Raw genomic sequence first — 17,786 nt, forward strand, 5'->3', positions numbered from 1 at the left:
CACTAAATTCCAAAAAAATAAGCTCAATATGTCGATATCCAACGCGTATTTTATTTTATTTTCTGTATCTGAATATTGTTTCGCTGTGTATTTTTTGTTGGCAATAACTATACTTGATGTTTTAAAAAAAAAACCTTCTGTAACAGTCTTTAATAATCATTTCAACGATAATCTTATAGCATTTTATATTTATTGATAATGGCAATATTTATTTATTTTATATATTGTGTTGCGTAAACGAAAAACAGATACACATTCATGATTAATGAGTTACTAGATGTTTCATTAACATTTTTATCGATGAAATGATGATGTAAGTTGTCGAGAATGTAACGATAAATAACATAGCAATGTAAGTAATAATAATAAATACTTAATGGATAAATACAGGCATAAGGGATACATAATGAATCAGATGTTTGTCAACAATGTCTTATGGAACGTTTGTGTTAGTGCAAAAGGTCGTAAGCTACTAACATGACACCTAAACATATGACATTATCAAAAAAACCTGCAGTTAAGACGGTTCTCACGCGAGGGACTTAGTCCACTTCAACCCCAAAAAGACGCAAGTTTGCGCGTTGAGCGCTAAAAATCACCATTTGTCGTTTCTCCTCGTTTTGAGAACATTCCAATAGCCGCCACAGCTTGTATCGGAATACTTAGCGTTGACGTTTCGAGCCTCGTTCAGTTCCGCGGTCAATTTGAATGCAAAGCCAAACTGGCATCAAAAAAGCTCGGTGTGCTCAGCAAGGCAAGACAGTATTTCACATCGGCCCATCGTCTAAGACTATACAAGGTGCAAATTCGGCCTCACATGGAATACTGCTCTCACCTCTGGGCGGCTGCCCCCAGTATCAGCTCCTTCCATTTGATTGTACAGAGCGGCTCGAACTGTCGACGATCAAGCCCTTTTCGATCTGCTTGATCCTTTGGCTTTGCGTAGAGAAGTTGGATCACTCAGCATCTTCTACCGAATTTTCCACGGGGAATGTTCCGAGGAATTGTTCGGATTAATCCCGGCTGCTGAATTTCACCTTCCGACATGTCGTCAAAATTCCAAATATCACCCGCACCATCTAGATGTCCGAAAATCCACAACAGCGCGATTGCATACTCATTCCAAGACCTGCAACACACCTGCAAGCCCCCCGGTGTTGCAGATGTCCATGGGCGGTGGTAATTACTTTCCATCAGGTGAGTCTCCTGCTCGTTTGTTTGCCCCAAATAACAAAAAAAAAGACCGACACACAAAAAAATATAGTTCTTTTTAGCTCTCTGTTCAGTACTCTGTGTAGTTTTTACTCTACACTAACAAACGCACCTTTGCACTAACGGGAAGACTTTCTAAATAATATTGACCTTGAAAGAGTTCTATCTATCTCAAATACATACAAATCATATTAAAAATGAACTATATTCTGATATGAACTTAAAATATACTAATTATTTAAAAAAAATAACGTTAATAAATATTTTCATTTCTCAGTAAAACCTCCATACACGACCTTTACAATTCGATTTAATGTTGCCAGTTGTGAAAACATTTTCTTAATTAACATTAAATGATTAAAGGTGCACGAAAATAACAATTGTAGTCATCAATCTAAAAAAAAATGCCAATTAAAAAAATCCCAACGTAGACAAAAAGAATAGTTTTCTTTTTAATTTTTTTAACTGGACTTTAACCAAACACTTAATGACAATATAATGAATGTATTATTAAATATACATTTCTTTTAAATTGTATATTTAAAAAAATAAAATTAAACGGTAATTGTATGAAGTCTATTTCAACGGCAGGAGTACATGAAAATAAAAAACTTTCACCTTGAATTGACGTGAGATCATTGGTCGAGATTTATATAGTCTGGTGTTCCTTGTGGATTAATGAACTTTCTACTGAATGACATATAGTAGATATCAGTAGTTAAGTGTAACAGTGTTGTATTATAAATAAAGATATATTCATTGAGAATTGTTTGTAGTGTACAATAAAACAGAGCTATTAGCAAATCACATGGAATATGTTAATCTATGGTTTAATTTAAGCCCTCCTGCCATTGGAATAGTTTTTGTTGACATTAACAATGTTATCCAGAAATAATACTAAATACTTAAATAGCTTTCCACAACTTAAAAAAACAATTACAAAAATTCATACATTCTATTTTATTTATAAAAAAAAAAATTATTACTACCTAAGACTTTTATAACAAAAAAAAACTAAATTAATCTTAAAATATTAAAACGCTGTAATTTTAATTTTTTCATATAATTTTGACAATCATGATCCTGATAAAAGATAAAAAAAGTATTTATACATATATTTAATATTTCCATATGATTTCTTTTTTTTTAAATATACATTTAGCAACAATGTTACAATAAACAGCCGTTTGATTTTTTAATTTACAATTATTAATAATTAATTAACATATCTTCCGAGTAACAAATTTTGATTGGTTGCAAATTATTCAGTAATAAAAATCGCTATATGTAAAATATACAATCACATACTTACAGTTGATCGTACAGTTTTGAATATCCCATATCCCTCAACTGGGCCGGCTTCTTCGTCTTTAAAGGGCTCAGACCTTACTAATGCTGTCAAATGGATAAACATATGAAATACTAGTTGCTAGCCTCTGGTGCTGCTCGTGTTTTAGGGTGTTGTTCATTACGTTTTAGGCATTAATGAACAGTCTTTGTCCTTCCTTGGAGTGCAGGCTTGCTTTATTTGATTCAGTGGTTTGGCCGTGAAAGAGCAACAGACTGATAGAGTTACTTTAGCATTTATAATATTAGTACAGATTGTCCAATCCAAAGGAGGTTTTATTACATTTTCTTTGACTGACTGACAAGGGGCCTAATGGTAAGCGTTCACCCCATACTTCCTGACCCTTGCTTGGGAAATAAGATGTTAAATTCTTGCGCGTCCACAGTAACTTAATTATTAACATAACAGTGGGACATCAACTGTATCTCTTATTGTCCGAGTGACTGTTATACAAAATTTTATAATCAAACATTTTTCTGTCATAAGAAATGTAAAAGATATTGTCAGAATCATTAACATTACATTTAGTGATGATAAATAATTTATGTTTAATATGGAGTATGTCATAGTTTACTAATTACTAGACAACACATCTGACTTGTTTTAAATATTATATATAAAACCTCTTTTACCGAATAATTAAAATATTATACCATAAAGGTTTATGTCTACAATGCGGTCTGAAAAAATAGTTCTTATATATTTTACACAATTCAAACTTAATATAGACAGAAACAACAGTCGATCCAGTATATCAATATATACAAAAACATATAATTATATTTTTAATATTAATATGTTACATCCTTCCTCCTGTTCTTTGACTTCATATTCAAAATCAACTTTAGGTTTGTCGATACTAAGTCTATTCAATTTGTCTGTTTCAATTTTCTTCGCTTCTAATTTAACGGGTGACTTTGGCGACAAACTGGGTTTGAATTGACCTATTTTAGTTTTAACAACCGGTCTCCCAACTCTATTCCGTGTCTTTACTTCCGCATCTTTAGCAGGGAAATTTTTAACGACAAAGTCTTTGTATGAATCATTGAAGGAAGACGGCGATTGATCGAGATCTTTCAACTGTTTCAATGGTTTCTTATCTGTGTCGTTAGATTTTATTGTATCTATAACAGAATTATTTGTCATATCATCGTCTTTGTTTAATTCATTGATAGCATCTACGTTGTCCGCTAATGAGAATGAATTTAAAATTTTTGGTGATGACGTATCTGTGTCCCTTTCTTGGGTGATAGAATCAATCTTTGTTTTCTTTACATCTGTAATACTTTCAATTTTATTACTATTTTTCCGTTTGCCTGTATTTAGATTATTATCTTCAAGCGCTTTAGTTATCTGTGAGTCGTTCATATTGTGACTTGTATTATGTATATCTACATTAGTGTCATCAACTTCTTCATCGTAGTTGGTCAAAATTGATGTCATATCTAACGCTTTACCAACTAGAATCTTTAACGTTGATATATTTATTTTAGCTGCATCAACTACTATACCTTCCATTAACGTTTTGAACTGGAGATACATATCATTGTCATCGAATTCTAAATTTGGTAAGCTATTATATTCCTCGGAACGTTTTAGGAAAGATGTTATGGAATACTTTTTATATTTATCTGATAGTGTATAGTCTACGACGCTATGTTTAAAATGTTGTTTATAGAAATGTACTTGGATACCTTTTGAAAATTCTTGGATGACAATTGTCGATGGGCAGAAATATGTATTACTTGATTTTTCATTGTTTTCATTAACAGAGTTGCAATGGTAGTACTTTTTTGAGTCATATTTGTCGAGGATGGCGTAACTGGCATTCGTTTGAGCTTCCATTTCCGTTTTCCATTTTGTGAACTCTGAAATATTTAAAATATATATGAATTAAAGTATGTAAAGAAATACCTGTAAATTTCCCACTAGTGGGCAAAGGGTTCTGCGACATATGAGAAGGTTAGGAGCTTGCACTATGCTGTCCAAGTGGAATTGGTGGACACACACATGTGTGCTCTTCAGCTAACATAATAAGCAGGTTTCCGCACTATGTTTTTCGTGACAAATACAAATTAAGCACTTGAGAACTAGGTGTTATTTGCCCATTTTTGAACTTACGGCTGTACAAGTTGCACACCTCAGATTATCTTAAATATTCATTCATTTTAAGAAGTGACCAGTTTCGACTTCAAACTTAGACTTTGATATGTCAAGAAAATAACACCACCCTGTCCAATGAAAATGCAGAGCAAAACTGTGTTTCATGATGTTACTTTTATGCTACAGCCAGTATTTGATGAGTAGGGGGTACTCCTGCATACAGGTCAATACATCTGACCACAGATATAATATATGTATAATCTATTCTTTATATTATAAAAGTTAGTTTTATTTTGCTTGATTAATTGCAAAACTTTAATACATTCGCATATATAGACTATTCCAATCGAAGTAAGAGTAAAGATAAACTAACCTTAAATTTACGTATTTCGCGCGATTTGCTATTAACTGTCTATATTGTGCTTATATGTGACTGCAATAGTAACTGCTTATAACTTTAATTTTACTTCCATTTTTTCACAAAACCAAAATGAATACCATAGACCAATCAAGCTTACAATCAATGATATTGCATCAGTTTGCTGTCACATGTTGTTTAATTGGCTTTTCTCCTCTTATGATTGGAATACACATACATAATACATTACTAAATTGAATGTTTTTTTTTTTTTTTTTTATTCTCACTTTTATTTGTGCCAAGAGGGCACAGATTATTTCACCAATGTCACATGCGATGGAGAAGACACTATGGAGATTGAACGGTACGGTCTATATCACAGGCTTTAAATCTAATGTTATCCTTAACCTAAACTGATATGTAGTTTATAATATATTTTCCCAGTTCTTGTTAAGAATGCATTATTACGAGTTTACATAATAAACAGATAGAATTAATATCTTACCTACGTTTGTGGGGAAGAACATACTCTCTACTTCATTACCGTGCAGACACAGTACATGTGTGTCAAAACTCTTTAAATTTGGAAACCATTCCTCGCAAGCCATGCAAATAAACACTTGGCCCTCGCTCTTCTCTTTAACTGTATTGTCACAGATGTGAGTCTGTATTGACTTTACTTTCCTTTTGCATTTTAGACACAGCTCAATACGCACTGGTTGGATCAGGCTGGGCGAGTTTGGTGGCCTGTAAAATATTTATTACAAGAATAATCACACTTTTCACATTGATAATCTGAATTTAGAGCTAGTGAAACTATGAGGCGGAGCTACGACAATATCGTATTTGGTAGTTTTTCTGTTAAGCATTATTTAAAAAAAATCTAGTAATAATGCTTATGTAAATAAAAATTCAAGTTTTTTTTTATAAGCCAATGTTATAAGATCACATATTAGATAATGAATATATTTTTTTTTTATTTGAATATTCTTTTATTTAAATTACTTAATGCTGAGTTTAGTCTATGATAATAAATCTATGGTAAATAAAGAAAATTGTACGTACACTTTGGTCCCCTGTCTGTTAACACAGTGGTACTTTTGAATATGTTTAAGTGCTGGGAAATACGTCAAAAACACTCTAAAACATTTGGGACATTCGAACTCGACGGTTTTCTTCTTCTTTTCAGGCTTATTTTCCGGATTTACTTCATCAGTAATCGGCTCACTTTTGACCACTTCCTTGGGTTTTTTATCACTGATTTTGGGTGCATTTTTAAGTGGTGTGAGTGTTTTCTTCACAGGTTTCTCTTTAACTTGAACCTTAGGTGATCTAATTGGTTTAATGATCTGTTTAGGCTTAGTTCTTCTCGTTATAATATTGTGCGCGGTACGCTGGTGTACTACGAGCGCGTCGGGTGTCATAAGTTTACGTCCGCATAGATCACATTTATACGCGGCACCTCTGTTCCGTAATTTAACCGCAGTTTTAGCGCCCATTTCTTCTTATTATGTCTCTCATTTATAAAAAATGTAAGATTTTTCACTGTTTTTGTAAATGCAGCGCAGAGCGGGATGACGCACTTTGACATATGTAATTTGCTTTTGGTAACTATTTCTTATTTATCTGTGGAGTTTAACCTACATTGAGAGAATGATGTAAAACTTAACATAAAATAAAAAAATCTATAGTTTATCTACCAAAAACAAAAAAATTAATAAATGTCTTAATTAGTTAGTATTAAAAATTCAGATATACTATATTAAACGAGTTACTTTTTTTTTTTTTTAATCTTATAGAATAATAATTCATTCATTCCAGGAAGCAGGAACTGAAAAATTAAAAATATATATTACTATTAAAATTTAACTATGCTAAATATGAGGTATGTACAAAACGATAAAAATATAAAAAATATTTGTAAGAGCTAAACAATAATTGTACTTTATCGAGTGTCCTATTTTAATTAAAAATGCCATCGTTTGCACTCTGTTACCAATGAAATGTTGAAATAATTTATTGTGGCATTCAATATTAATTACTATGTAAAAATATTGACACTAATTATTACAACAAAGTATTTTTCTACTTTGCTTTGACTTACAGATATTTTATTTTAAGTTGCTTAAAATTTAGAAAATCAGCATAAATATAAAAACTTGATATTTCAAAAACAAAGTTAAGACTTATTACGTGGCTATTAGTAATACTAATGTTAAATTGTGGCGGACATCAGTGACGTCCGTCGTACAGACTCCATAGTTTATTAGTTGGCAGTTTTGGCGGGAAACCGTATATTGCTTATTTTTCTGATATCTTACGGGTAGATTAAGACTAAGACGAAATTAACATGATAAACGATTAGTTTATGCAAGTCATTGTAAAATATAATTCACAAGTATAGTCATATGTCTTTAATAAACGATAAAAATAAATTGCACATATTGGATAAATTGTATAACTGTAGTTTACTAGTGTACTACTAGTAATTAGTATATAAATAAGTCAATTTTATAATAGATAACGGTTTCCGAGCAATAATTTTCCTAGATTTAAATATAATAATTCTTAAAAGCGCTTCGAATGCATCTACAATGTATTTATGAGAGAGTTCAATGCTCTCAACACTTCTTATGGGTAAACATAAAAAAGAAAATGAAAATGTTGTGGTCTAATATTCTTTTTACGAAATTATTTAATCTTAATTTAGTAAATACGAATAAGAAAACAAAAATAATAATAAATTACTGATCACAAAGCACAATGTAAAGTTCATTGTCTTTAATTAGGGGTTTGCAATTTGGTGCAGTTGGGCTCTGCAGACATTGCCTTGGCTAATTTTAGGATATGGAAACCATTGAAACTATCACTACAATTTATGCCAATTCTGTAAATAGAAAATAATTAATTGCCTCATTGGCTGAGGTTCTTGGTTCAAATCTAGGATTGAACTGATAAAATGTTGTTGGGTTTTCAGTCAAAATAGTCTGAATATCAGCCCAGAATCTATGAACTCAAAATTTTGATTTTGCTGTCCCATTTCACTATGAGAGCAATGGAATAGGTTCAAATGTTTTTGGACCACTTAGCATAGTTAGGCCAGTCTCCCATGAGACTGGCCACTGTAGCTGATTTTAGTCAGGAAGACATTATTATTTTGGGACAATTTATTATTAGAATATAATAAAATTCATAAGAATACTAAGTTAGATATATTTACTTTATACGGATAACATTTTAATAGTGCCTATTAAAAAAAAAGGATTGTCTATTAACAATTAGTTATCCATCTTTGGTACACCCCATAAAACAACTTCATCTTCACTAGATGATAACAAAAAATTATCAGTAGGATGGTGACTTAAAGAGACCACCGGCTTACATCCCTGTATTAATTTTTGCGTACATCTACTAGATACTAAGTCCCAATAAAATATCTCCCCAGTTGCCGAACCAGAGATAATATGACTGTCTTTTTCGTTCACTGCATTTTCTAATAAAAAGTCTTTACTATCATGACCGGAAAAAGTATTTAATAATTCTCCTGAATCTTTATCAAACAATTTAATTGTATTATCTGTGCAGCTTAATATATAACACTGGCCATCATGGGTCATGCTGCCATATGTTATGATATGACCAATGTAATCAGAGAGCATTTTTCCCACACGCATATCATACAAACGCATATGACAATCCACTGACGAAGTTAATACTTCGTGGTCCGTAACCTGTATGGAGGTTATTGTGTCCTTTGCATCTTTTAATATCTGAACGGGCTCCTGCCTTCGACTGATAACGTCCCAAAAACATACAGTGTTGTCTACAGATCCAGATACAGCCATCGTAGATTCCTCATTGAACTTTACGCATGTTACAGAGCTCGCGTGTCCTCTATATCGCCGTAGAGGCTGTCCTGTCGTTACGTCCCATAATATAACAGATTTATCAGAACTACATGATATAATATGGCTACTGTCACAGGAACCGGCAGCGTCGACCACTTCATTCGCATGTCCTCCATAGGTTTTGAGTAATATTTGACTGTGTGGGTTCCAAAGTTTTATTTTCTTATCAGCACCACAAGTCAAACAATAAGAACCATCTACGTTGAAGCGTACCGCCCGAACGACTTGCTGTTTGCATGTTATTGTTACTATTTTCGTCAAAACCGACTGTTCTGCCATTGTGTTTTTATTTTCATGTTATTGACATATTTTGACAGCCATTCATCGTATACGTTTTTCATAAACAATATTAATGCTTTTAATAACATTCAAAATCAATTTAGCGTATGTCATATTTAAACTGCCTTATAATGAAATAATCTTGTAATCTAATTAATAATGTATATTTTGAATAAAAACGCAACAAAAATATCCCTTAACTTTTATTTTAAATATTACCTTCTAGTTGCCTAGTAAAGGTTTATGATGGATATGCACTGTGCAGACCAGAATATTAGGGGTTGAGCACACTATTAAAAACAATAGCAGTACGTCGAATAAGGCTCGTAAAACTCAATTATAAAGAAAATTAATTAAACAATCATGTAATGCATTTTTTTAATGGAATTAGATCATTTTTATTTCTGTGTACCTTTCTATTGATATTACTTTTATTTTAGCTTCTTTGATAATTCATAAATATTAATACCATGGCTAGATAAGCAGGCATAGCAATTTTACATTATTGCAAGAAAAATTTTCGTTTTCTTATTATGATAAATTGCGTAGCGACATAATAATTAATTTAAATTTTGTTATACTGACAACGCATTAAGCACTATTAAATGGGTGAATTATTAATATTCACTGCCAGGGCCGGACCGTAAGTTTAGGGGGCTCTGGGCTAACGTAGACTTGAATTAAATTAATTGAATGGGTTTAATTAATTGCAGGACTCGCAGTGCTGCAAGCCATACGATCTGTTTAATTTAATAAAGTTATGGATTCTTTCTCATTATCGTCTATTTTTGACTTTGACTTGATTTAGCTGGGGCCCCCTTGAATACACGGGCCCTGGGCTGAAGCCCAAAAAGCCATGTGGTAGATCCGGCCCTGTTCACTGCATTTGTAAACCAATACAGTGGTTATTTATATATACATTAGCCAACACAAAATAAAACTATAGCGTCCATGGTACAGATTGAGTCAATTTCTTATTGTAATGCTAGCTTTGTGCATAAATTGAATTTGTTTTTGTCTTAGGAGATTTGAATTTTCTATACTATATATCTAAAAACTTTAAATAATAATTGTAGATGGACGTTGTTCGAAGTAGCTCGAATACTTTGTACCATAATGTAAACCTTTACGAAACCCGATAATGTGACCGTTGCATAATGATGATGATTATTGTTTACGTATTAATACATAAAGATATCATTTAATCTGTGGTTCTTAGTTTATATCATTTTGTGGTGCTGTTTGATTTTATCATCGTTAATAATTATCTCAATATTGTTTACAATAAACTATAATAAATATACTTAAAGTTTAATATTTATAGTAGTAAAGGTGCTAACTTATTGAAATGTTATTGTTTATATACAAAAAACATAAATATACGAACCGTTACTGTGTGTTACGTGAAGAAAGAAGTTGGCATAAATAAAGCTATTCAAATTGTCTTAATTTGGGAGTCCACAGTAAGTAAGTGGCTTGTCCTATAATAAACTGTGAAGGTTATTAGTCATAGCTAATATCAATTCAACTTGTACAATATGGAACATATTAGACAACGAAAACATTGTAAAAATAACATCTCGATTCCTTTTTGAATTTCGAATTGATAAAGACTAAATATATAACTTTTTATCATATTGATGTAATTTTTATTAAATTATGTTAAAAGTAAAAATAAAATGTCATTTAATTTTTCCAAATGTGACATTTATGAACTTGGACAAAGGAATTATTTAGTAATCCATATATTGCTACTTAAAAAGAGTCATGGGAGGGTTAGACCCACCTAAAAGTTATTCTTGTTACACGTCTCTAGTATGACATATTGATATTATAGGTTCAAATACGATGTAAATTTTTCATGTTCAAAAAAAAGCTTAATTACAAATGAGATTAGCTGTCTGGTATGTGAAGGCTTATATGAACTGTTGATCAGCTGTTCTCACCCGAATGAGTAAAAATCATACAAACATTCCCATTTATGATATTAGTAGGATGAATCTTTTGTTTCTTGTTGACATTAAATAGCTAAACTTTTTGGTTAGTACATTAAACTATACTTTTAATAAGAAATTAATATTTGATGTCACAACATCTTTAATTAATAACAAATTACTCAATACAAGTTTATTTCATAACTAAATTGTGTTGCTTGTGTAATACATAAGATGAGTCAGCCTTACATTGATGGATTGAAGCTTAATTATTGGTTCACTTACACACTCAAACATATCATCAGTCCAGGAAGGATTAAGACCGATGGCTTAGAGCTTTCCTATGCATGAGAGTATATACATTGCCAACTCAGAGCTGTTATTCATACATTTACATTTTTATCAACTCGGGATTAGTATCCTGGAACTCTGTTTCTTCAGCTTCATAAGCTAGAAACTAGAATTACTTAATAAAAGTAAATTTTTATTCCTTTTTCAATTCCAATAGACTTTAGATGAGGGTAGTTATAATACAAACTCTTATTTATATTATCTGTGTAGATCCGTTTAAGTATTATCTATTTTGTAATTACAGATAAAGTACAAAAGATGGCAACGGTACAAAAAATTGAATCAAAATTAATAACTTTAAAAGAAAACCGTCCGAGAGATAGTATGAACAATGAGATATCATCAACATCGAGTGAAGATGGATCCAATTCAGACGCTATCACGAAATTCAATAACTTCTACAAGTCAAGATATACTGAATCAGCTCAATCTGATAATGAAGTACTGGAATCACCAAGATCTGTGATACAAGCACGGAACCATTATAAATCTATGGGTAATATCACAGATCCGTATAGAAATAATAATATCGTACAAAGTAGTATAAGCAACGTAGACCTAAGTCTCCATAGGAGTGAAATTAAAAAGTTTGAATCTCTTCGTATACCAATAGTTGGGTATGAAGTAATGGAGGAACGGGCTAGGTTCACGATATACAAGTTGAAAGTTGAAGATGACAAACGTGATCAATCCTGGCTAGTGTTTAGGAGGTATACGGATTTTGTCAGGTTATACAATCGTATAAAAAGCGAACAGCCAAACTTACTTCTACCGTTGCCTGGTAAACGTTGGTTTAGGGATAATTTTCAACCGGCATTCCTCGAAGAGAGGGTAAGGGGCTTGCAGACATTCGTCAACGCTATTTTACACATGCTCCCGAATCATTCGGTCGTCAGAGAATTTTTCTGCCTGGATGATCCCCCCCAAGTGTTTAGCTATCAACCGGAAGTGCAAGCCGTTTACGGTGCTTTGGAAGATTCAATAACAACACTTAAAGTACAATTGAAGCAAAAGGATGCGACAATAATGCATTTACAAAAACGTGTCGCGCTTCTGGAGGATCAGATCAAGAACTGTCCTACTTGTAGTACAAATAAATCAGCTAATATGTAGTAATTTTGATCTGATTAATAATTTCTGGAACTTTTTTACGGTATGTAGGCTCGCAAATGAATTACCTAAAGGTAAGTCAAGACATTTCTTACATCGCCAATCCGCCACTAACTTTGAGAACTGAGATTAAGGAGCCGTTAGCTGTACTCTTGACTATAGTACTGTTGTTTGGTGGTAGAACATCTATGAGGGGTTGGTACCTACCCAGAAGAGCTGGAACTATGCCCTACCACCGAGTGAATAATTGTTATAACGTATAAGCGTTCACTGTCCTGGAAAGTGTTAATATAGGCATTTGTAATTCAGAACTGCTCGGTAAGTTAATTGAAACTGATGACAATAATCGCTTGGAGTTTAATTGCTGTTTGTCATTCGAAAATCAACATTTATTGTAAACCCTATATATTTGATTGATTCCTACTAAAAGTACGAGTCGTATAGTCGGGTGGGTCCAACCCACCATAGAATGCTGACCCCCCCAGATTAAAAAGTGTCTTATTGAATCATTTTGTAATAATTTTGTTTATTATTCGAACAAAAAGTATTACTCGTGAGCAGTAGGCTAAAATCTTAACCCACCCTTGCAGCTTAATTTGTTATTATATCTTATGTCTTTGGAGTAATGAATGGAATGGCGATTTGTAATTAAAATTTCTATTAATTATTTGTTAATGGCCTTAGAACATTTAAGAAATGTATTTTTTTTTAATACTTAACTTATATCTAATATAATACTGGGATCATAATTAATTTAAATATTCCTTAAATTTGTAAGGAACTAATAAATATTAGTTGTTATGATGTATGCTTAGTGGTTTAGTAGGAGGTAAATTATTTCAATAAAAAAAAATATGCATATGTGAAGAAAAACAACCCTAATAAAACATAATTTCTCACGAAGGGCGATCACATATCTAAACGGGACCAAGTCTATTGACATATCTACTTACAGGCAGTGCGGCAATGGAGGATTAATCCCTCCATTTTCCTCTCTCTCTCATTTTACTATCATTAAATCTCAATCAAGGATTAATCAGTTTACCAAACTTTACCTAAGCAAAGACTGGATTATATTTTACTAGAAAACATTCTACAACTTTTTATTCAAGGTTTTATTTAATATAAATAAAAAAATACAATTTGCTTATTTAAATAAATAAAATAATAAACACACAGAGTAGTAATGAATGAAAACTATTAAAAAATTGCTAAGGTAACATTTTTTTTATCATATTTGTAAAATCTAGACTACTCTGTGCATCCAAGCAAAAATATAAGATCATCCATCATTCCCACCAAAAAGCAAAGATATAATATAATTCTCGAAATATAGAACCTCTTTTTTATCACTTAAAATTTACTGTCTTTGTACATCAAGTACAAAAAAAAAAGAAGAAACAACTTGAATTCTATCTAACAATATATCATTTAATGATAATTATTGTCAATTAATGTTAAATTAATTCGTAATGTCCATCAAATTATTCTAGATATAATACATATTATATTTAATAAATAGATTTAAGTAAATAAATGGCAGGTGAAAACCATTTATTTTATGTTTTATTTTAAGGACTGAACAATTTGTAACAGATTATAAAATGTAAGATTAATAATGTTTCATGTGTGAAATTTTAGCGTTAGGTCTATCCATTCACAAAGGTGCTCCATTCCACGTTAAATTTTTATCGGTTAGCATTAGTAAGATGTCTTAGTGTACGTTAGGCGTGTGTCCGATATATCGAAACAAATCTAAAATCAGATGTCGTTTAAAAAAATAATTGTATATATCGTTCGTGTACGTCAATGCATTAAAAAGTACCATAAAATTCAACGCATGAAACATTCGTCCTATCTCTCTTTAACTTTACGGTAATCCGTCTGTGAGAAAGAGATGAAGCGAATTTTATATCGATTTCCACATCACAATCGTTTCATCTCTTTGTTAAAAACTGTTCAATGTAAGGTTAAACAAAAGACAGGACGACATCTGAAATCGGATGTCAGCATCCGTTTTACAACCGATGTCTCAAAATTCTGATATCGCCCACGCCTAGTGCTACGACTAAAATTAAAGACAGCGAAAATAAAAAAAGTAAATGATATCTGTTAAGATTATTTAATTGAAACATTTATTTAACGTGTGCGCGCCTTCCGTAGTGAATAGGTCTATATCTGTATGTGATATTTGTTGGAATTCATTTCGTAAGTGATAAGTATGGAATTGATATTACTATATGCAAAATACCGTTTTAAGTGTCAACGAAATTTTTAACGGAAAATTAAAGTGGATTTTATTAGATTTACATCTTCTAGACCTTTCGATCGGCTACATAACTTTGCACTATAAACAGTTTATTGCTTAATATATATTTATTTATAATATATTAATTTAACTTCCAAGTTTCATTGTTGATTTGCTGACATGCAATTTCAAAATGTCACTTTTAATTTTAGAACTCGACAATGTCATGTCAATTAAAGGACAAGTTGTTTATTTATTTGCTCCATCTATGGGAATAGGTTATCTGTTAGTTTCAATTGCATAATATTAATGTTAAAACGCTTTTTATTAATATACGTATACTCTATTTCAATCAAAAGAGGAGAAAAGTGAAATAAACAACTTTTGACAGCAAATTGACGCGATATCATTGGTCGAGAGCTTGATTAATCTATGATATTCACCATCGATTTGCGTAAAAATGGCGTTTTGAATGGCAATTAAATTCTTATCGTAATTGCATTAGTAAAATTAAAGTGGATATAAGTAGTTAAGTGTAATAGTGTTGTATTGTAAATAAATATATATAAATCATAAACTCTTAGTAGTGCACAATATAGCTGAGTTATTAGCGAATCGCATGAAATGCGTAAATCTAAGGTTTGTTTATCTTTATTCCTACTTCGATTTGAATTTGAGTATACCAGTTTTTAATATTTAAACTGCATCGTTATACAATCCGTAAGTCCGCTCATATTTTTCATTTGTTATCTGTTAATTAATTTGTTAGTAAAAAAAAAAGTTATGTTGATTCTTGATATCAAGATGCGATATTATTTTATTCATAGGTGCTTTATTTATAATTATATATAAAATTAATTGTAGAAGCATTTAAATTTAGTTATAAATACTGAAAGCATTTTTATTTTTCTTTATATACTTTTTTATGGTTAAAATAATGTATGAATTAATTTCTAAAAAGTTTAAATGTCAAATATCACCGTTTTTCGCGCCAAAATTTTCTTTGGTATGGAGTATAATATATTTTTGTAACATATTTTAATTTAATTTGTACATATTTATAATATAATAACAAAGATTATTGCTATAGTTTTGAGGTTTTTAATATGAACAATATCGATCACTTTTCAAGGTTTTTTTTTTTTTTAATTCGTTAAAGGTACAATATTTTCCTTCATTAATTTTCTTGTTTTGATATTATAAATTCCATTAAATTGTCTGTATGTAATTACTTTTTCATTTATGATGATTTTAAATAAGATCTATGAAAGTCTAGTTAAGGCAAATATATTTTTAGTAAACTTTGCTCTTCTAAATATTAAGAGGATTAATAAAAAATCATCCTTGTTATATCTGATACAGTTTATGCTTAAAATTGTTTATTTTTTTTAACGATATATTTAATTTAATTTTGATTTTATATAAATGATATAAAAAAAATAGTTCTCATTAGAAATTTTATTTATAGAAGTGCATGTACGGTAATTATTCTATTGTATCGAATGTTTATTGTATTACATTGAAACCAAACGGTGCCTTGATTTAAATAATCAATAATATTTTATAATAAAATATACTTTTGAAATTCTTTAAAAACTGAAAACTTTTATTTTTTTTTTCACCTGTAAAACAATTTTAGAAAAGGAGATGAGTGTATATTTAGTATGCTTACCTAGAAAATAAAAGTAATAGTTGTCTGTGACTATATAATTTAACAGTACGCCAGAACAGGCGTATAATTTTCATATTTATAATTACTTAATTCTTAAGTTAATAAATACGTTAATTATTTTTCTTTATGAAAAAAATAAAATAAAATAAAACGTGTAAAAATAATATTTATATTTCAAGAATGGAAATATAATCTAGATTCGAAACTTTGTTTTAAAATTTAATTTGGTTAAGCTATCGTTTGTTGCCCCTGAAGGAACGGAGCGGGAGAGTGATTCCCATCAGGCATTCTGGGCACCGGCGATTCCCACATACCCCCCACTCCACGTGAGGAAAACGCGTGAGCGCGTCTTTCCAGCGAGAATAAAAAAGGCTACCGTACTGCCAAGAGGTAACTTTAGACAAATATATAGTCCAATATAGAGCAATAATCCAGACATATTAAATTATACATTTTCATAGTATTCCTAGTACGACGGTGTAAATTAGCCCAAAAAATAAAATTTACTTAAATAAATTTCAGAAATGAATTAATGTCAGAAGAAATTTTGGTCGCTAATTTAAGCTTTCCTAAGCCCTTCTGCATATACATAAAAATCAGCATACTGGTTCGAATGTATTTTGTATATATATAATGACTCCTTTACTGCGGTATCGTCCGAGGATAGCCGAAGTTTAGAATGTTTAATAGCGTAACTATTTTAATTGATAACTTATTTAAAAATATATTGGTTTTGACAAATCCATCGGCTGCTCAAACCTTAAGCTATACGCGTATTTGGAATTACACGAATATTTGCATCCGAAAAACTCAGAATTACAGAAAAACAGACGAATTACCAAAAGGAAAATTAATAAATTGTCATCAAATAAAATAAAAACAACAAAACGTATAAAAAGTTATTTATTACTTAAAATATATTAACATTATTTTTATAATACATTTAGAATTTCTATACATTATTTTTACATATAAAATGTTGCCAGTTACAATATCATTTTAATTACACATCGGAAACGGTAGACTTTAGAGCGGCGTAGAACTATCGGTAGATTGACTATCAATAGTTTCCCTTGAAAACTATTCAGGACATCGATGGTATCGTTTTGATCAATACTATCGAGCCTATTGATAGTATCTATAGCTCTCCGTGAGCAATACTATTGATATTATCGATAGTTTAGGTTAAAAGTAATGGTTTTTGCAATACTGTCGATAGTTTTGCTCATGGGGAGCTATCGATACTATATAGTATTGACACGT

At 30.9% G+C, this 17,786-nt stretch overlaps 3 protein-coding genes across 3 annotated transcripts; 1 reads left to right on the forward strand and 2 right to left on the reverse strand.

Moving 5' to 3' along the window:
• Positions 1-2,338: 2,338 nt before the first annotated feature.
• LOC113391373 (uncharacterized) lies at positions 2,339-6,644 on the reverse strand. Its single transcript, XM_026627320.2, has 3 exons — positions 6,087-6,644; positions 5,527-5,768; positions 2,339-4,428 (listed from the first exon to the last, which is right to left on the reverse strand). Exons 1-3 carry the CDS (start codon positions 6,518-6,520, stop codon positions 3,338-3,340), a joined length of 1,767 nt encoding a protein of 588 aa, XP_026483105.2. The 5' UTR covers positions 6,521-6,644; the 3' UTR covers positions 2,339-3,337.
• Positions 6,645-8,285: 1,641 nt separating this feature from the next.
• On the reverse strand, positions 8,286-9,226 carry LOC113391387 (WD repeat domain-containing protein 83). Its single transcript, XM_026627339.2, has one exon. The coding sequence runs from the start codon at positions 9,206-9,208 to the stop codon at positions 8,300-8,302; it is 909 nt and encodes a 302-aa protein (XP_026483124.2). The 5' UTR covers positions 9,209-9,226; the 3' UTR covers positions 8,286-8,299.
• Positions 9,227-10,378: 1,152 nt separating this feature from the next.
• LOC113391390 (sorting nexin-16) lies at positions 10,379-13,346 on the forward strand. The gene is made up of 2 exons (XM_026627342.2): positions 10,379-10,675; positions 11,738-13,346. The coding sequence occupies exon 2, from the start codon at positions 11,752-11,754 to the stop codon at positions 12,604-12,606; it is 855 nt and encodes a 284-aa protein (XP_026483127.1). The 5' UTR covers positions 10,379-10,675; positions 11,738-11,751; the 3' UTR covers positions 12,607-13,346.
• Positions 13,347-17,786: the final 4,440 nt, after the last annotated feature.

Source organism: Vanessa tameamea, chromosome 31, assembly GCF_037043105.1.
Source record: "Vanessa tameamea isolate UH-Manoa-2023 chromosome 31, ilVanTame1 primary haplotype, whole genome shotgun sequence".
Taxonomy (NCBI): Eukaryota; Metazoa; Arthropoda; class Insecta; order Lepidoptera; family Nymphalidae; genus Vanessa; species Vanessa tameamea.